At 39.7% G+C, this 22,253-nt stretch overlaps 1 protein-coding gene across 7 annotated transcripts in view; it reads right to left on the reverse strand.

The window, feature by feature from the left end:
* The window catches only part of GRM7 (glutamate metabotropic receptor 7), a 618,593-nt gene that overhangs the window by 123,556 nt on the left and 472,784 nt on the right, over window positions 1-22,253 (reverse strand). For all 7 annotated transcript variants that reach the window (XR_009222992.1, XR_009222993.1, XR_009223005.1 and 4 more), the window contains one exon: window positions 5,198-6,133. Coding sequence is in view for 3 of the 7 variants with exons in the window: in XM_058563382.1 (XP_058419365.1) it covers window positions 5,198-6,133 (936 nt within the window). In the remaining 4 variants the exon portion in view is untranslated. The remainder of the gene's footprint in view (window positions 1-5,197; window positions 6,134-22,253) is intronic.

The raw sequence follows: 22,253 nt of genomic DNA on the forward strand, positions 1-22,253 counted from the left end.
CCACTTTGAAAAGATGTGATTCTAGTCAAAAGTTTAATTTGAGAATGAAACATTGCAGTCACCTTGTTTCAAAATTTGCTCATAGAATGAGATCTTATTAAATTTTATTATTACACTCTCTCATGTTTGCAAGAGTCAAAGTCACGTAAGTACAATCCGTCTGCTCCCTCCATGGGCCATGTGTTGAAAACACCGCCTCTCTACTTTTTCACATGTGATATCATTTCTTACTGGATTGTCATATCACTTTCTCTGCTCGTTAACTTCAGTATACTTGTCACATTTTCTGTGAAGCTTAAGTGGTATTCCCTGCTCTGTGTGCCCGTCCTTCGTTCTTTGTGCAACAACTGTAGCATGCCTTGCACTGTGCAATGTTTGTTTGAAGTCTCATGTGACCACTAGCTTGTGAGTTCCTGACAGACAAGGACTGTGCACCACAGTCCTTCACGAAGTGCTAGGGGCATAGTAGGTGCTTCTCATTTGGTAGTTCTATTGCTGAAAGACCATGAGAAAATTTTAATCAAATCAAATAGTGTAGAAGCATAACTCCCTAAGAGAACTAGGACTGTTCCATTCTGTACAGGATTTGGTAATTAAAAAAAAAGAGATGTGTAATCAGAGACCAGATAAAGACTAATGAAAGCACATTCCCATTTCCCTGACTATTCTTTACCTTTAAGTAGATTAATCTCAATGAAAGCTATTCATTGGCTTTTGTGCAATGACAACAAACAGCTGGATGAGAAGAGATATCAACGGTCATCTGTGGGAGCGCAATACTAAATCAGAAGTGGCATATGGATTTCAATTCCTTCCATTTCTGATTTATTGGTAGGGGTTGCCTAAACACTGTGTTGATAAGAATTTCAAGACCACTCGGGTTCAAGGGAAGCATGGCATGGTTGATTAGTGATGTCTGCCTTGGGCATGGATAGGGGAATATCTGCCTACCTGCTAAACACTTCTGATCCTTATGTTAGTCCTAGGTTAGTTTTGTTTTGTGTGTTCAGATTCTGGGAAGCTATCTGCTACATGTGGAAGATCAAAATGTCGTGGCCTATAGTCCCAACCCTTCAAGAAATACTCCTGGGAAACACTCCTATCAGCCTGTCCTCTTGCTACCTCTGGTCCCAGGGCCAGTGCCTTGGTCCTGGCTTTTAAGGTCTCTGGCCCAAACCTTGGAGTTGACGCGTCATTTGGACTTTCTGATTTTAGACTTTGTCTTCGACCCTGGATAGTGTCTTTCTGATCTCCTGGTTCCTTGATCTTTGGACCTCCAATATGCTTGGGCTGAGAGTAAATTTATTCCCAAAGTCTCTGAAATTAGAAATCAAGGAAATACTTATAGGATGTCTTCTGTGGATCGGGAAGAAGGTTAGGCAGTTTTAAAAATCATGATTGGTTTCCACTGGCATTTTTCCAGCATGCCTGCTAAAAATCTAGAGTTCTAGGTCACATTCTAGCCCTATCGAACCAGTTGGGAAGGGCAGACATACAATATTTCTTAAAACAAATTCCTGTGGGAATTATCATAGACACAGTTTTGAGAACCACTGAGTTAAGGACCCTGATCTGCTTCAGAGATTGCCAACAGTAGCCCTAATTCTGTAGCCCTAATTATTTAGTGGAATAATGCTTCAATGAAAACCAAATCATCCCTTTATTGAAGTGTTGTAAGCTACCCTGGTTCTGTTCTGATATGTGCAGAAGAGCGACCTGTGGGTGCCATTGTAGAGGACATAGTACTTTCTTCAAGCCACTATTCTTTTTCCAGCATTTTTCTCTGACCAGGAAATGCCTCAATCCTTTTCTGTCTCCTCTCTCACCACCTTCCTATCCAAACAAACACCTATGCACAGAGGGGAAGACCTCTGAGATCCTCTGATTTCATTCCTTTTATACCAAAGTCAACTTGCCATTTGCAGAGCCAAGACACAGCTTGTCTCCCTGAACATGTATAAGAAATAATGTATTGGCTTACTTATTGGCTAAAAAGTTCTGGACGAATATAGCATCTATAGAGTTTCCCAGATTTTGGCAGGGTAGCCTGTATCCTCCCTACCTGAAGCATGCTTCTTTCCCAGCTGCATGTACAACTCGCTGTATAGATATACCCACAAGCCAAGCCTTTGTTTTTCATGGAAAACAATCCAGTCCCCTAACAGATACTGCCAGTGTATAACAATGGGATATTACCACACTTCATTAGGCCAGCTAGCTCCTACTGTGCTATTGCTCTACCATTTGCAGGGTTTCCTTGAATCATTACAGTCACTGAAGTGCAATTCCTAAAACCTGGAATCATTCTCTCATGGTTAAAGTTTATCTCTTCCATCCCTGGCCACGTGGCAAGATCCTCACTCCAGAAATCACAGGGTTAACAATGATAAAACAAGATAGCAGTAATCTGTATCCTCCTTAACAAAAGCAAAAATAAACTTCATGGGGGTTGATGTTTTGCAGGAAAATAAGAAACATTTCTCATACTTTCTGCTGTGCTAATGAACTCAGCTGAGAAACTTCACAAAGATATCCCCGCATAATCAAAATGAATTCAATTTCCTGAAACAGTAAATAGTTATTACTGAACTCACTGCCTAATCTTTTTGTTTGTTTTTTTTCCATTACAATGGAATTCTTATACTTGAAACAGTTAAACTGTTATATCTAAACAAAAATGGAGGGGCTATGACTTTGAATGTTGCTAGCTTGGCAATAAAGCCTTTTGCTGTGATCTCTCTGTTGCATTTAGCAATCTGCCACCTTCCACAATTTAAGTTCCATGGTTTCATGCATGTACATAAAACACTTTTTAATTGATCACTCATGCTTCTCTAGCTATATGCGTGTCATTGGGGTGTGTGATTTTCGTGTACCAATCCACTGTTCTCATTTGGTAATTTAGTACCTTTAATAGTGCCCATCTACCATGTAAAATATTATAAGCCATTGAGAGTCTGCAAAGAGTAACATGTGTCTTCTAAACTGAGATACGAAGCACATTGTTTGAAGACAGCTTAAGTGTTCCTGTAGTCCACTTCTACCAGCACAATGTCTTCTAGAACAACTAGAATCAGTGAATTCAATTCCTGAAAGCTTGTATTATTTTCAGGTCTTTAAATGAGTAAATTATACCCCTTTATTGAAAAGATTCACAGTCATGACTAGAAATGGCTAGAAATGACAAATGAAATGAGAGAGACATATATCGTCAAATATGCATTACAACAAGGCTCATCTATAAAACAATAGCAATTATTCCTGCCTTTTATGTTCCTCAAGAATAAATTTACAAGAAAAGAATTTAATATTCTAACCTGTTGCATGGGGAATTGTGTTTGTTTTAATAACAAAATAATTATTACCTCCATAGGTTTTGATGATGCACATCATTCCCCATAAAAAGTTCAATGATTATCAACGTACCAGCATACATTTGGAGAATTTTTTTTCTTCTTCTCTCCGTTGCATTTCACTACTCTAACTCATATTTTACTATTCCCTTGGCCCAGGGATAGATAGAAGCAATAAAATGAAAATCAAGTTGGTTTCACAGATAGTAAATATGAATTATGAATTTGAAACATACTATGCTCACTGAGCATATATTTTAGAAGAACTTCCTCTAAGACATTTTATGACTAAAACCATAATCTGGAACCATTCACTTGTCCTTGGTTTTAGAATTCTATGTGGTTTCATGAAATATTCACTTATTTTTTTTATAAAAACACAGTCCAAACATAGCTTCTGAATCAAACAACTTGGGTAAAAGACATCTTTTTAGTTGGAAAACCAGCCAAATGCCATTAATTCTTTGTATAATTATACAGAGAAGTTACAATGAAAAAATCAGATTCAACTAATTCCTAGAAGCATAAATTTGTAAATTTGTAGACATTCCTGTTTCAATTCTTGTTTCCCCTGTTTAGGGCACTAAGTCCCTGAATATTTCAAAGTAACATGGAATCAGGCTGGACCCCCAGTGTCCTAACTTCTAATCAAGCTATAGCTGTACTCTCTCCTATTGAGTGTTCCACTTAGCACTCTAGGTCTCAGTTCTGGCTTTGGCAGTACCGAAATTTCAGAGCTGCCTTCATCAAGTGAAAGAAACCACAACTTATTAAGATCAACATATTAGGATTGCCCAATTTGCATATACACAAAACCATAGCCAGATGGGGTGAGTACAGAAGTCAGGTGTGTATGAATCATGTCTAGAATCAACACCTTAGCATTGCCTAACTTGCCTAACTTGCATGGATGTCAAACCTACAGCTAGACATATATTAACTGCATTAAGAATCAACACAGCCATATTAGGGCTGCCTAATTTACAGATTCATAAAAACTTGTAACTATATGGGGGGAGCATGTACACTAACCATATCTAGGACTAACATATTAGGGCCCACTAATTTTGAAAACTTTGAACTTTCACAGCTTGATTACACTTGCTCTACTACATACTGTTCCTCCTTCTGCTGGAAAGTCGAGTCTCAGGTATCCACTCTGCATCACTTGACATGATTAATGTATGTCTAGCTGTAGGGAGCCTAGGGTGGAATGATAACCAAATCTCTCCTATAGTCACCCATCTGGTTTTCTTTCTTTCTTTATACACACACACATACACTCATATGTGCAATTGGGCAACTCTCTCTCTCTCCCTCTCTACATATGTATATATATGTAATTGGGCAACTCTAATATACTGTAGAGCTCACATACTAGATCCAATCCACCATGACAGCCTAGACAGCCACTAAGAAGAGAGAGAGGGAGAGCTAGAAATGACCATCCTTATTTTGGAGGATAAGGCACTGTGGCCCTCTTGTCCTAACCCAAAGAAAATGTATGTAAATAGAGAGAGTGGGGAATGAATGAACAGAAGGTTTAATTTAGATAGATTAGATAATTTTATGCTGGATAATCCCATGCTACATTGAATAATTCTATAATAAATTAACTTGAAAAGGCTACCTCTGGTTGGTTTCCAGGGGAATGAATGTAGCACAGTTCACTGCTGATTTTAGACTTCTGTAGCATTGATACCTATTAACGCAGGATTTCTCTACTCTTGGGAATACCATCTGCATATAGAAAACTTCTCATTCTATACAAACAATTTGGTTTCAATATTTACAAAAATGAATACATTTTTGAAATGTGTGATGTGGTGTGCATTTTTACTTACCTTTTCCGCTGACTGAGCAGTCCCAAAAAATATTGGAATGAAGGCAAGCCATACTATACACGTTGTGTACATAGTGAATCCAATGGGCTTAGCTTCATTAAAATTCTCTGGGACACCCCGAGTCTTGATGGCATACACAGTACATGTGACCATGAGAAGAATGCTATATCCCAAGGAGCAAATGATTTGGAGATCTGTAATGTCACATTTGAGAACTCCCCTGGCCTGCTCAGGGTTCATTGTCTTATGTTCATCATAGTCTATGATGATGTTGGGTGGGTCAACACCAAACCAAATGAAAACACCTAGAAGCTGAACTGATATTAAACTGGAGGTGATTGCCAACTGTGATGTTGGGCTTATGAGTCTGGGAGCTGTCACTGATTTCTTGCCCTGTTCAAATATGCGATAAATCCGATTGGTTTTTGTCAAGAGGGCTGCATAACTGATGCACATGCCCAAGCCCAGGAAAACTCTCCGGAAAGAACACACTGCCACATCAGGTTTGGCTATCATTAGGAAAGTGATGATGTAGCAAAGAAAGATGCCCGTCAACAGAACATAGCTCAGTTCCCGCCCGGATGCCCGGACAATGGGTGTATCATTGTAGCGGATGAAAGTGGCCATGACAAAGATGGTGGCAATGATCCCCAACATTGCTAGGAAGACAGGGATGACGGCCCAGGGGGAATGCCACTCCAGTTTGATGATGGGGATATCTTGGCAGCCGGTTCGGTTTTCATTGGGCCGCTGGTCATAGGGGCAATGCTGGCACGTCATCTCATCAAACTGGTACTGGTAGCCATCGCAAGGCTCACAGGTCCAGCAGCAAGGAGTCCCCTTTTGTGTCTTCTTTCTTTGGCCGGGCTTGCATGGCAGTGTACATACTGAGGGCGGGATCTCCCGGACTCCTTTACCCCACTGCATGTCCTCTATCTGCAATATAAGAAATAAGAACGTGCAACAGGTGGATTACTCAAGAGAAAAGAAAAAGAACAATAATAACAAACAGTAATAATAGCAGTGTTGACACTTGACCAGGTTAAGTAACTTACCCCCAGCTAGTAGGAGCTACAACCAAGATTTGACTCCCCACCATTCACTGCATTATCCTTACTCTTCACCACTATAGAGTGTTCCAAACACGTCTGATTCTAAGAATTCTCTGTGGCAACTCTTGAAAATACAAATTCCCTGTTCCCACCCTAGACCTCCTAAATAAGAATATCCTGAAAAAGAGCCTTTGGATCTTTTTAACAAGTGCCCAGAGGATTCTTTTGATTAAATAAATTGAGAAATACTGACATGGTCTCTACTACCTTCTCCCGGATAATAAGCACAAATGTCCTAAATCAAGTTAAAAACAAACAAAAATCTTAAGTATATGAAAAGCTACATTCATCTCCTCTATTAGCTGCTTTTTAAAAAATTGTTTACAAGTTATTTCGGATGATACTGCAGTACCGACCACGTTCCCTAAAATTCTGTAGGTATCACTGCCATGCTCACCGAGAAATTTTGAAGCAAAGTGACCCTTTTCTATTATTTATCACAGAGGAGCTATAAAGTTCATTACTGATGGCTTTAATTGTAGTTAGGTTATATTCTAAGAGATCAGGAAGCATTTGATAAGAAAATAAGATGGTCTGAAATCCTTTGAAGATTGGCCATGTACCTATCTGGAGATGACATTTAAACTAAAACACTATATTCTTGAGAAGGATGAAAGTGTATTTGCTTAATTAGAGTATTGGCTTTCTGGAGGGGAATTCATAATCAACAGTGTTGCGTGAAATAATGGCATTAGAAAGAAAGAAAAACTTTATGATTGGGCTGAAATCTCCTTGTAGTGCACATGTCTCATCTTTGCTGGCACAGTATCTACACTGCCTCTTTCTGGGTATCAGTTCCTCAGGTTTCTATTCTGTGTACGGTCTGTGGGATGGAACTTACACTGAAACTCCAGGGTTTTCATACAAGACCCAGGCTTGGTCAATGAGGATATTGCAGTGGTTCTCAAGCTTGAGTGTGCATCAGAATCACTTGGAAGGCTTGTTACAACCCGGTGTGTGGGCCCCCACTCTTGGATATTCAGATTCATTGGGTCTGGGATGGGACCTGAGAATATGTAATGTATTTGTAACACAATCTCAGGTGATGTTGCTGGGGATTCTCTAGGGACCACACTTTGTCAACCACTGGTACATTCCAACCTCCTGGCCACAGAGATTGGGTCATGGATGGGATCACTATGAAATAGCATGGAATTTAATTTTGTGACTTTTCTTGAGTTTGGACAGAATAAAAATCTTTGTTTTTGTTGGATTTGCAGTTTCCAGGATGTAAGGATGCTGGTGCTCATGGCTACCAGAAGGAAGGAGTTTGTCAGAAGCCAACACAAAGGAAAGAAGAGTGGAGAGCTGAAGAGAAAGATTACTGATGAGCCTGTTTGAGATCCTGGATATGACTATGCCTGAAGCAGAAATTCCGTAGACTGTGCCACTATGTAAGCCAGTAAATTCTGCTATGCTGAAATACTTTGAATTGTATTTCTATTACTTGCAACCAAGAGTCCTGAAAAATATGCATACTAAATAAATAATTTCAGGATCTACAAGTTGCAAAAGATATACTCAGCAAATTAATTTACAGAATAAATTCCAATGATCAAATTTGGCTGATATTCTCCATACCTAGTTAATTGAATTTTGAATACAGTTGAACCAAAAAATAGGTTAGAAAGATATTAGAAAGTCTGATACATTTTTATATGCATAATTTTAAGAGATAAGGGGAAAGAAAACTAATTTATTGCCCATTGAAATGTCAGTGCTGTGTTAAAACAGGATGCAATGTAGAACAGGGTGTGATACTTCCATCAAAACGCGAATGAGAACTACATTCAAAATATGAATCAAATGTGGTTAACTCTGCAAAGAAATGGCTCAGAGACTAAACTTCATAAAATATCTTAACCTTCTAATGGTTTACTTTAAACTTTTACCAGAGACCCAGGAATCTTAAGATGACTTGTGTGAACTCAATTACCTGAGCACAAAACCCAAGTCAGCACTAATAAATCTAACTAAATATAAAACATAATCATCTCTTTCTCAACATCATCATTTTTGAGGCAGTAAGTCACTGGCAGCCATTCCAAAGTCACAAAATTAAGGAAATAATTTGTAATAAGAGAGAAAAAGATATGCATTAACTTTACAAATGTCAAATTTCAAGAAGTTGGAACCTAAAAAATTGCTATTATTAATACAAATGTTTCCAAACGTCAAATTAAAAGGTCTTACTCATGGTTAGTAAGAAACATTAACACAACAACCGAAAAAACTGTAAATAAATTTCATTAGCTAAACTTGAGATTGCCTGATTCCAATGCAAGTGGATACTAATATGCCACATGATTAACCTTGATCTATGGGAACAGATGTAAGGCTCATACAAATATAAAAACAAATTATCATTATATGTAATATTTTATACCAATTTCAAATGTTGCCAGCTCACTATCTTTTTTTCCCTTGGAATAAAATAAAATGCCCAGTAATGCTGAACAGCTTTTTTCCCTCAACTTATCCAAATATATATAAGAGCTGTAACTACAAACATTACGTTGACTGATTACTTAACTTGTTTTCAATTTTCATTTAAAGTAGATCTCAACTCAATTTTATTGTATATATTAAACCAACAAAGTTGCCTCTTGCTCCAAATGAACAAAAGTCTGATTTACTTGCTTTGCCAACAAAAATCATTATTGAAAATATAATCTGTGTTCCGCGAAGATACCAACTGCCCTTTAAAAGCTCCAGTAAGAGAGAATTTTTTTCAAGTGACACACATGATTTGTGTATATCTATACCCATTGACACAAACTCATTGCCTCGTTCCATAAGAAGAAACAGTCAGCTGCAAATGCCCATGGGCACATATTTAAAAGAGAATAATAATTTAGGGCTATGAAAAATCAACAGTAATGTTAATTTACTTTGCCAGAGGGCTAATAGGAATGCAATTTCGTGTTTATTCTGAACTCTGCAACAAAACTGTATTTCAGCTAGCTGGAAAGCCAAAGTTAAGGTACAGAAAGATTAGGGAAAAGGTTAGGATGTTACCATGATATTCTTTAGAAGATATAGTTCTAAATTCCCTAATAGGGATGCATTTTCCTCCTGGACACCCAAAGTTTATGGTTATTGGATACTGGATCTGATCAGTCGCTGGCTCATGGGGAAGGGCTATTGAAATCCCAGCTCTTGGCAAGAGAATAGAACTTTATAGCTAATACCATCAATTAACACCAGGCATGGCACATAGATTATATGGATAGGTGGACCAATGTTTTAAGGAAGAGAAAAAATTATGCAGTTATGGTCAATGGAAGCAAAAATAAGCCTATAGTAGAGTCTTAGGAAAGTGTTCTTCACTCTTAAAAAAGAGACACAAACAAGGGATAAGTTGTCTCCAGTCTTTGAACTTTTTTTTTTTTTTTTGATAAGGAAGATTGGCCCTGAGCTAACATCCATTGCCAATCTTCCTCTTTTTGCTTGAGGAAGACCATCCCTGAGCTAACATCTGTGCCAATCTTCCTCTACTTTGTATATGGGATGCCACCACAGCATGGCTTGATGAGAGGTGTGTAGGTCTGTGCCCGGGATCTGAACCCACAAACCCCAGGCTGCCGAAGCAGAGCACACAAACCTAACCGCTACACCACTGGGCCGGCCCCCAGTCTTTGAACTTTGATGTTTGCAAACATGATGTATGGAGCTGCAGCAGCCATTTTGCAACCATAAAGAGACAAGCCTAAGGAATGAAGGCAATTTGCTGAGGATAGCAAAAAAAAAAAAAAAAAAAGATTAAACAGAATTTATTTTGTCTATGGCATAATTATGTCACCAAATTAACCAACACTAATACCACTTCATCCCGGAATTTCAACCATAAAATGGTAAACTCTCCTTAATGGTTAACCAATTCATTATTGGTAGTCTACTCCTTGCAGTCAAACATCTAACATTCTTTCTTGCTTCTGCATCTATGTGCAGACCTTCTGAGTCTGTTAGACAATTAGCCAGTAATTCCATTTCTTACATGGATAGTAGGTAGCTCCAGAAGGAAAGGGAACTTTCAAATCACACATGATCAGAAACACTTATCTTTGTCTCCTGAAAATGCTCAGGTAAAGTCCTGAACTCAGAAAATCAGCTGTGACTCCATCACCACTGGCTCAGACAAAAACAGTGAAAAAGCACCTGTCAGCTAAAGTTGTCTAGCACATGTGTTTGGCAAAGAAAAAGTGGGGTCTGGCTCCAGCAGAGAGAGAGGTACTCCGCAGGGAATGTACAGACCTTATAATTACTAGAATTTTAAAATAAAATCAAATTAGTTGCTGACTTACTGCCAAATGCAGAAATCAAACAGAGAGAGAATTTTTATAAACAGTGGTGCATCCATTTTTATCTAGAAGAGATCTGTTCCTTTCTCCACACAGACATTTTCTATCTGAAAGAGAATTTTGTCACTCCAGGGATATATTCTTCCGTGAAATTCCATTTGCATATTTCCCAAGCTTTCTCTGTAAACCAAGCCGGTTGGTGCTTTGATTGCATAATTCTCTGCAATATTATTTTTACTTATTAAAACCTTAATAGAATGAGCTAATTTAAAAAGAGCTTTCTTATTAAAACGCCATTTGTTCATTAAAATACATTTGTCCTATCTAATTTATGGAAGAAGCTTTTTAGGAAAAATGCACAGGAATATTGAATTTTTAATACTAGAAAAGAGCCAGATTTCAGTTCTGGTGGGGAGTGGGTAAGGTGGAGTGGCTAGCAAGAGCTTCATAAGGAATTCTGTAACACCTCAATGACTTAAAAAAGACTCAGCTCCTATTTTTAAACCTTAGGCAGCATGATTAGACTATGAAACAGGATTTTGGGACTGCTATATTACAATAAAAACACTCAATTCAGATTCTACATATTCAAAATTTATAATTATACAAATAATCCTTGTTCTATGTACTCTAGCAAAAAAGTGTCAGACACAGTATTATTAGGATTGGTTTTTAACTAAGGTAGATCCCAGGCATTCATGGAGGGATTCAGAGCTTCATCTCACTCTAAAGCCCCTGGAGGTCCAGGATGTGGACAACTTTGCACAGTTACTGAGACTTTATTTTGAATTAAGCCAGTGGATCCCAAACTTGCCTGCACATTTGAATCACTTGAGCATCTTCTAAAAACTCCAAATAGAATTTAAATAGAATTAATAACAGAATTAAACATACCAGTGTGTTTAAAGCTCCCCAGGTGTCTTATAGACAAGTTTGGGAACCACTGAACTAAGCTCTCTGAAGGGCTGGGATTTAGAAGATCTTGGTGCTGTTTAGAGAACCTGGTGACTCCAGATTTACTTCTCTGGGCTTCTATTCTTGACCTTGTGATGCACTCTCTCTCATTAAAAGTCTGAATGGGTCACATAAAACACTCAGTTATACTCTATTATGATTTAATGGGAAAGTATGAAGCTGTAGTAGAATTACAAATTTGCACAGTCAGGAAGGTCTCTGGACTTAAGTTTCATAATGTCATTGGCCAAACAACATAAAATGCCCACAGAGGCCAAGCACATAAAGTAAACAAATGAAGTGGGTGGGAGTAAGAAAGCTTTCTGCCCCCAAAACAACCAAGTCTAAAGGAACACATTAAATTATACGTGTGTTAAATTATACATCAAGAACAGATTTCATAATAGCACTGCTTAAATGATCTGCCTTTACTGTTTCAATGCTTGCATTTCCTTCAAGTACAAGGGCCAATTTTTGTTTTCAATTTATGTAATGAAAAGCTCCCAGACTAACTGAACAGTTTGCCCCTAAAGTAAATCTAGATTTCTCTTTCTTTATGAAACTTTTCTATATCTCTAACTAAAGACGGTTGACTTCGCTTGGTTTTAGAACTTCCTTTTTTTTTTCTTTCAGAAGAATCAGGAAAAAGCCTTATGTGGAACCTCCGATTTTTTACAACGTTGATGCCTTTTAAAAAATACCATAGACTCAGATGGCGAAACCATGAGCGTCTGCTGACACTAGTTATCTGTCTTTTCCCGAAACAACACTGCCACTAGAGGCACCATCTCCTTACAATTTATATGCTAACTACAAATAATCTCTTACTTATTCCCCCTCTGGGGATGTAGTTCTCTAAAAGATGCTTACCAAAGATTAGATATTCAATCTTGTCTAATTATTAGATACATTTGAAAGTAGTTTTATTTTTTTTGTGATAAGAACTTTTTGCAGTGAAAGCTTCACCCTGAGCTAACATCTCTTGCCATCTTCCTCATTATTTTTTTCCTCCCCAAAGCCCCAGTACATAGTTGAATATTCTAGTTGTAAGTCATTCTAGTTCTTCTATGTGAGTCGCCACCACAGCATGGCTACTGACAGATGAGTGGTGTGGTTCCATGACGGGGAAGCAAACCTAGGCCGCCGAAGCAGTGAGCGCCAAACTTTAACTACCAGGCCATCAGGGCTGGCTCTGAAAGTAGTTTTTTTTAAAGCCTGGATTTAAGAATAATTTATAATGTAAACATATTCACATGTGTGCCTCAAAAATATCTCAAATTGAAATTGTTCAAAACTGAACTCATGATCTGCACTGGGGACTGGCAAACTATGGCCTGTGGGCCAAATCCTGCCCACTGACTGGTTTTATAAATAAATAAAAGTTTTATTGGAACATCACTACACTCATTCATTTACATATTGTCTATGGCCTATTTTAGGCTACAATGGCAGAATTGACCAGTTCTGAATGCACTGCTGGCAAAACCTAGACTATTTACTATCTGGCCTTTTACAGAAAGATTTGCTGACTCAGGGCCAAAGAAAACAGAAGGACAAAGCTCTAGTGCATGGCAGCCTTCTCTCTCCATAAACCAGTAGTTGGTCATCTCTGACATGTTCCATTCCCTTTGCCCCCCATATCTAAACTACCAACAGTTTGCATCTCTTGCAGTCAGCTAATTATTTCATCCCACAAACTATATATTAAGCAAGCTTATTGTGCACTAGACTCTGTTTTAATTGCTGGAAACAAAAGAGACAAAAATGAGTGCCTTAGGGAAATGAAGCATCTTTTCTCATCTTTGCTACCACATCTCCTCGGCAAAAGCTTTCTGTGGGCTGTCTTCACCTCCCTTTCCTGCTGGCCCTTTTCTAATCCCATTATCTGCACTACAGCCAGATGGATCTTTTAGCATGTAGATCTAATTATGTCACCTTTTTGCTTAATCTCTTCAATCACTTCTCCTTGCTCTTAAACCTCTTAGATGACCCTGCATAATCTGGCAGGGACACATATCAGCTGGCTTCATTCTCCTGGCTTTGAGTTCCATGAAGCTTCCTGCCTCACAGTGGCTTTTGTACTGCCATATGCTATTCAACAACTCTTCAGTTCCCCTGACTCTTGCTCAGGAGGTCCATACCCCACTGAATTAGGTCCTCCTTTTATAAATTCTCAAAGACCCCTCTTCAAAATAATTTAACACAGTTTGTAATTATGCAAATATGTGACTTTATTAAAGTCTATCTCCTAACTCATTTGTAAGCTCCATGAGATCAGAGCTTCTGTCCACTTTTTCACTGTTGGATACTTAATATCAAGGAGGGGGCTCAATAGCATTTGTCAGATTGAATAGGTGAACGGTAGCGTGAAGGAAAGAAAAGATTGACTACTCCTCTAGAAGTGATTTTTCCCCAGCCAAAATTTGGGCTTAACTGTAATTACACTTGATGAATGAATCCATAATGACTTATGTGAGTCTCATCCGTTTTCTGGTCATTTAATACATGTCTATAGAATAAAAGTTTACTGTTGAAATGTCCTTGGCATTTTCTTGAGAGAAGAAAGGGAATTAAATATGAAGTAATAAATTGTCAGACAGCAGACAAATGAACACAATTAACACACCATGGAGAGGGAGAAAAGTCATGTGCAATCTGCAGCCAAGAACAAAACTTGATTTCAATAGGTCCCTGACTGCTCTCTGAACACTCTACTTTCTCCATTGGTCAGCTTAGTTACAGCTTAAAATAGAAAGAGCATGAGCTAGGAAGTCAGACTTTCCTGGATTTAAGACTGGCTTCATCACCTCTAGACAGCACGACCCAAAGAAAATAGACAATCCAAGTGTCAGTTTCCCAAGCTTATTTGTTATGAAGACTAAATGAGATAACATGTTCAAGGAACCAGCATGGTGCCTGAGACACCATAGCTGCCTAAATAATTATTAGGTTTTATTAGAATATTTTATGGCTCCAAAGATCAACTTAATCTATGCAAAGAACTTTAAGATGGCCATTCTCCGTCCTTCTCTCTCTCTTGAGCTCTGATTCTTCCAGCCAAATATCATCAGCAAATAATGCCATAGTGGCATTTTAGACTCGATGCATCTAAAACTGAATGTATCACCTTCCTTACTTTTCTCTAGACCTCTCCACACACCCTCACATACCAGAGGAGGTAATAACATGAGTGTTGGGCTCAGGTGGATATTGAAACTGGCAAACAGTTAGTCATTGATGATTAAGCAGCTAGTAACCATGGGGGATCAGAATTGGCCGCCTCAAAATATGTCTCTGCCTGAATGACACTTTGGCACCCACCCCCACTAACTAACCAAAGGAGTTTGGGATGGGAGGTCTGCCCCCAGAACAGGCCATTACCATAGATATTTCCGGGTATCTGGGAGGGTCCTTGCTAAGCCCACTCTTAGTTCTGGTTACCCTTTATAAGAGACATTTACGTTTGTAAAGAAAATCTCCATTTGTAAAGGTATCTTCTTCCCTGTACCAGGAAGAAGTGGGGGAATGGCCTTACCTAGAAACTTATCAGGACAGAAGGCGAGGACTTAAATCTGTGTGATAAACTTGCCCGTTGTTAACTGTGCTGTTTAGGCAATATGTTTTCTAACTCCCACTAGTTTCCTATAGGTAACTTCCAGGGCCAGGGACACCATGGTAATGGGTGTTTGAGCTATTTTTTTTTCAGGAATTGAACCTCTTGTCCATTTCAGGCCAGATTGAGACCACCAACCCATCTGCTGGGCCCATGAAGACATTTGTCGATAAGTGACGTTTTGACGGCAAGAAGTTGGAACTCCACCCTCAGGGCATGCTAACGCTGCCATTCTGTGAACATGTGTCCTATGAAGAGGCAAGAAGCCTGACTATGCTTGCGTGGAACATCAATTACCTCATCTCTCCTCACCTCCTAACATTTCAGACCACCTTGCCCCCTTCCCCATAAATATTCCTGAGTCCCTATTTTCGGGGAAGCAGATTTGAGATTCATTCTCCCGTTTCCACACTTGGCTGCCTTGTGATTAATAAACCCCCTCTCTCTCTGCAATCTCGTGGTCTCGGTGATTGGCTTTCTGGGCAGTGGGCAAAAACGGACCTGGTATGGTAACAATATGGGCACAAATCTTAGCAGTTACCTTGGCCAAGTCACTTAAGCTCTCTGAAGCTTATTTTTTTTCATCTATGCAATGAAGATAGTAATGACTATCTCCTAGACTTACTGAGAAAATCAATGTATGGGAAACACATTGCTGACACATAATAAAAACTTAATGAGTTATGTCCACTGAAATTACTGTTCATGACTATGCTGTCATCCTTGACATCCCTCTCCACCTTCTCCCCTCCAAAAATGACAATGTTTGTTCCAGTCTTCTTCCATAAACCCCTTTTTTCTTTGTCCCCAAAGACATCGATTTATTAAAGTTATCATTATTGTGTCTTCTTAATTGCTCTCTCTGATTTTAGGTCTTCCCTTTCATTTCTTATTCATTTACTGTTTTATTTCTCTTCATAGTGGTTACCATCTGAAATTAAATATTTGGGTGTTTACTTCTTGGTCCACCTTCCTCTGTTTGAAGAGATCACATCCACGTTGTTTCCGAATGTTCACCCTGTGCCTGGAAGATTGGGCCACAATGGCTATTTGTCATGAAGTTGCCAGAGTGCCTTCCTGGTGAGTGTGGTTCTACTATACCCTGGCTTAAAAGCCACTGCCCACTTGACACAGTGCAGATACCTCATTTTAGCATTGAAGTCACTCCAAAGCAGACCCTGACCCTCCACTCCAGCCTCTTCTGCCTCCACTCCCCACATACTCTTTACTCTTTTAGCTAAGGGCCCTGCTTATGCTTCCCTTTAATAGCCTGCAATTCCCTATTTGCACTATTTCGTTTACACTTGCCCTTTTAGCTGTCATGCTTTCCCCCTAATTCTTCAACAACTAGCTCAAAAGCCCCAAATCAAGGCCAGCCCGGTGGTGTAGTGGTTAAGTTTGTGCACTCTGCTTCAGTGGCCCAGGGTTCGCAGGTTCAGATCCTGGGCAGGGACCAAAGCACCACTCATTAAGCCATGCTGTGGCAGCCTCCCATATACAAAATAGAGGAAGATGGGCACAGATGTTAGCTCAGGGAGAATCTCCCTCAACAAAAAGAGGAAGGTTGGCAACAGACGTTAGCTTGCGGCCAATCTTCCTCACCTCGCCCCCCCAAAAAAAAGCCCCAAATCTTCCCTGATGCTTCCAAGCTAGAAATGCCCTCTCCTTTGTTGAAATCTCTTAGCATTTTATCTGTACTAGTCTTCCTTTTCTACTTCTACTTTGAAAACTGGGGCCACTATATGTTTTCTTAAACCCCTCACAGCCTAAAAGATGGAATGGAACCTGGGCAGATTCTATCCCAAGAAAGAACTCCTAGGATCAGGACACAGAGGGATAAAATCCTTAGGAAAAAATGTCTTCTTTTAAGTGCCCTTGAACGCTCTTCATTCCTCCTTTTCGTTTGAGCCTCCCAACGCTGATTTGCCTTAAATGCAACAAACTATGCAAGCAAGAACAATGCAAGTTCTCATATCACTGCTACAAAACCTTCTTTTCTAACCAGCTCAGCTATTCATCTTAGGTTTTCACACTCGAGACAACCTGCAAATTGCTTTTCACCCACTCACCTGGGGTGAGTCACGCTCTCTGCCAGGTAAGTGGGGAAGAATGCTGATCAGTCAGGTTACCATCTGAGACAAAAGGGCTTTTGATTTTCTTTCTCTTTTTTTTCCTCTTTTCCCTCCTTTCCATTTTTCTAAGCCTCTGAATCTCTTGCCTCCCTTTTCTGAACTAAAGGATAGAAACTCTTTTTATACAGATTATTTAGGATAGCTATCCCACATTTCATTCTGATGAATACTAGCCCTGCAACATGATCTTTTGAACGTAGGAAACCACACTATTGAGTATTGCCATGCAGGGGAGCCACTATGTATATTAGTTTATTAAAGACCCTGAGAAGTTTTGCTATTAAGGAGAGACTATGCCTTGATTTAAGCCAGTGCTTTCTAATTCATTGGAGTAGAGAACGAATAATTTTTTCCCTTCCTGTAACATCTATTGTCTCAACATCCTGCAGAATATGTATCCCTGCAACAACACTGTGGAAAACAGTGACATTATTGATTAACTAATACTTTGATTAGGATTCTAGCATTGCCTTTCGGATCTTGTACCTTTTAGAGCTAGTGAAACCTGTGGGGCCGCGGAAAGTCAGAGAACACGAACTGGGTTGTCAGCTCTTGGAACACTAACTGGATCATCTTGGTCTTCTGTGGGGCTTAATTTCCTCATCAGCAAAATGGAGGTATAGGAGAATCAAATATGGTTGTACATATAAGAGTGTTTTAAAGACAGTATTTTAATATTCAATTAAAATAAGTATTTTTATTTCTTTCTTTTCATGTTTTCATTATATATAAGAAGAACAAACTATTATTTCATGTAGCTTTTAGCTTTATCTCACTCACTGCCTCCATCCCTTTGTCCGTGCAGCCCCTGCTGACTGTCACATCCTCTCCACCACTCAAGTTAACAAGACTGAGTCCACTACATCCTCCTGGTGAACATGTGGCTAGCCAAACTAAAAAGCTGACCTCCATATTATGGGGAAATGGGTTACTGCTTCCTATGAACTGAGCATGTCAGGAAGTATTGTTTTTAAAGCATGTACTGTCCAATGATGAATTGGACAATCATCTCTTTAAGAGACACCTCCCCATTAATCCAAGGAAACAAACAGTTGGGATTTCAGGCTCAGTTGCCAGCTCAGAGGATGTGGGAGTGACATATTTGGGTAAGTGGTCTTTTGATATCCTTCACACTACATCTAAGTAAGTAGCCACCTACTGCCGCTTAATTCTGTCCCATGCCTAAGGATTTCTGCAGAAGGCTGTAGAGATGTATGTGCACTGATGTCTATATCCACGTGTATACATATAAAAATTCAGTTAGCTACTCAAGAAATGGAGTCTACTGTCTCACGAATTATAGGTCCAAGAAACAGAGAGAAGTGGCCTCTAAACCAAACAGCGCATGCTACGGACTGAATGTTTGTGTCCCCCCCGCCCCCACATTCCTGTGTTGAAGACTAATCCCAATTGTGATGGTACTAGGAGGTGGGGCCTGTGGGAGGTGATTGGGTCACAAGAGTGGAGCCCTCCTGAAGGGGAGTAACGCCCTTACAAAGAGACCCCAGGGAGCTCCCTTACCAGTTAGGCCACAGTGAGAAAAGGCCATCCATGGACCAGGAAGCAGGCCTCACCAGACACCGAATCCTCTGGCACCTTGACTTCGGACTTATGAGCCTCCAGAACAGTGAGAAATCAATTTCTGTTGTCGTAAGCCACACAGTCTATGGTGTTTGGTTATAACAATCTGAATGGACTAAGACAGCATATTTGTTTATTTTTACATCGAGAAGCTAGGTTATCTTCGGAAAGTGAGACAAATGAAGTGTTTATTTGATTCAGCTTATCTTTCCAGGACTGCTGGAAGACTCAAGGGATATGAAAAGCACTTTTTCATCAAGAAAAGTGCACACAGGACTATAGGGCCTATGATGCCTGGGAAGGTTGTTTTCTGCCAAGATTTTGAGGTAGACACAGGTGCTCTTTACACCGTCCTCCTGACACCCTCTTGTACTTCTCCAGTCTCATCATTTAAAGGCCATTTACTGAGAAGTTCTTGTGTTCCATGCACTACATTAAGCAATGACAATAAGATAGAAGAAACAACAATTTCCTTTCCCACTATAGAATCTTGGTGTCATGGTAGAAATTTGCATGTAAATCTCATTAAAATCCAGTATAATTCAAAATACAATTGTGGCCCAATTGGTCCTTAAGCTACCTTTTCTAGGATATTGGAGCAGAGTCTCCAAGGATAAATATGAGTTCTTTAGTGGGACAGATGGGGGAAAAGCATTCAGGAAGAGTGAGCAGCTTGAGCAAATGTAAGAAAGCATGAAAGAGCTCCATGCAGGGATGGGGGTGAAGATGAGGGGCTATAAGTAGTTTAAATAGGGTGCAAGCAAGGAAAAAAGATGATGTTAGAGACACAGTGAGGCGCCAGATCATGGAAAGTCAGTTGGCTCATTTTGATTCAACAACTATTTATAGGCCACCCATTATGTACCAAATGATGTTCATTAGGATACAACTGCTAAACCAGTTGGATATGACTTCTGACCCCAAGGAGCTTAGTGTTGGTGAGGCAGCCAAAGCAACAACAATATACCAAATAAATAAAATATATATTGTAACAAGTGTTAAGCAGGAAATAATGTGTGAATGCAAAACAACATGGGGGCAACTCCTTTAAACAGAAGGCAAGAGAGGCAGAAGAAGAGATTTTTAAGCTGTGATCTGAAAGGTGAAGAGACAGCATGGGAAGTAACAGGGCAAGTGCAAAGGCCCTGAGGCAGGGAAGACTTGGCAGGGAAGTGTTAGAACAGTGCTTCTCAAACTTGAATGTGCAAACAAATCCCTTGGGAATCTTGTTAAAATGTAGATTCTGATTCAGACAGCTTGGGGTGGGCTTGCAAGTCTGCATTTTTAACAAGCTCCCAGGTGATGGTACAGGTCTGGGGACCACGCTTTAATAGCAAGGTGTTAGAGGGACAAAAGTCAGAGAGTGTGTCCAGAGTTTAGTGGTGAGGGTAACACCACTCTACCTGAGAGCTCAGTACTGTCACATGGCCCATTGGGAAGGCTATGGTTAGCAGCAGAACTACAATTCATTCTCTTCCTTCATGGGGTGAGAGGAGGGGAGGGTGATTGTGGAAGCATCTTCTAGCAAGAAAGAAGAAAATTCGCTTGGTCAAATTTCCTTTTACTAACAACAGACCTCCTGGCAAACAAGTGGTATATGCTAGCTTGAGGCTCCTTATCTACGGAATGTTTTTAGCAGGATATACCTAGTCTATCTCGGATTGTTTATGGTCAACAAACCTGGAATCTATCAATTTACAGGATATGATTCCCTGGAAAATCTCATGTAAGCTCTGTATCTACCTAAGTTTAAAATAATGATGTTTCATGACCAGAACAACTCTCTTTTTTGTATCTAGACATATAATGCTTCTTACAGACCTAATTTATTATACTGGACCAAAGTGTGACCTGAAGGCAAGAAAGGCCCTGGGGATGGTATGGGTACTTCCAGACCTCTCCCTGCTTTGCCTTGTCTCACAATTATTTGTAACTCCGAATAGGAGTAAAGTTTGTTACTGGGTATTATGAACTGAATACTGTCCTCCTCAAATTCATACGTTGAAGCCCTAACCCCCAATGTGACTGCATGTGGAGATGGGGCCTTAAAGGAGATTATTAAGATTAAATGAAGTCATAAGGGTGGGGCCCAAATCCGATAGGACAGGTGTCCTTATGCAAGTGAAGAGTCACCAGGAGTGTGTGCACACACAGAGAAAGGGCCACACAGCAAGAAGGCGGCCTTCTGCCATCCAGGAGGAGAGGCTTCACCAGAAACCCACCCTGATGGCACCTTGATCTTAGACTTCCAGCCTCCAGAACTGTGAGAAAATAAATGTCTGTTGTCGAAGCTCCCCCAGTTTGTGGTATTCTGTTATGGCAGCCTGAGCTGACTAAGACATTGGGTAAGATCACCAATTTGACAATCTAATCTTTTGTGTTCACTCACCTTTGCAGAGGAGTTGAGAAATAATCCAGTGGAGTGACTGATGGCTGAAAGCAGGGTCCTCTGCTCAGAATATGTTGGGAGCTTTTGAAACATATTTAAGTTCAGGCCCCAATCAGAGGGGTTCTGATTTAATTGGCCAGGGATGGGGCCTGGATGTCAGTATGTTTTAAAAATTCCCCATATGATTCTCATATACAGCCAGAGGTTTGAAACAGTGGGTTAAATTATGTTTTTAAAGAAGCTTCTGGGGACCCTGGAGGCCAGGATAGCATGTAAGATGTCTATAAACAAATGCTGGGCACAAACGCAGGGTTTTGTCCTTTTCTAGAGCTGAGAGGTAACACATAAGAAGCAAAGCTCCCCTTCCCTTCACACCTCAAAATGCTCCCATCGTCAGCGGGTCAGAAATCAAGCAGCTCTGTAAGGGTCCCCCGGCCTAACGATGGCCTGAGCACCAGGCCCCTCGGTAATTGCCCATTTTAATGAAAAAAGTAATTGTTAATATACACGCATTATTGAAATGCACTCTCCAGTCTTTCTTGCCAACCTGCATATTTCTATAATAAGCCATTTGTTCAAAGCTCAATTATTTTGTGATGTTTGATTAAACAAAATCAGCACCAAAATAATTCTATTAAGGTTAATTGACATCTTCTCACAGGAAAATTAACCACTTTTCTGGTCATGCTTTTAATAACAAGCTTCCCAGATTTCAATGGCCATAGTTGGACACAATTCTTGAGGACTGCTCTGAAGAATGAATACAACCTTACAGATTGCTTTCACAAAACAGTTACCATGTCAACAGAGCAAATAATTATTCAGCCTTATAGATAGCACTACAATATTCATAAGACTTGGCAGCTAGGATTTAACTATTAAAGCCTTGTAATTAGTTTCTTAATCCAAAGCTTGAAAATGATAATAGTTTAATGTCAGGACTATGTCAATAACATTTAGGCAATACAATCCAC

The sequence above is a fragment of the Diceros bicornis genome, chromosome 2, assembly GCF_020826845.1.
Source record: "Diceros bicornis minor isolate mBicDic1 chromosome 2, mDicBic1.mat.cur, whole genome shotgun sequence".
Lineage (NCBI taxonomy): Eukaryota > Metazoa > Chordata > Mammalia > Perissodactyla > Rhinocerotidae > Diceros > Diceros bicornis.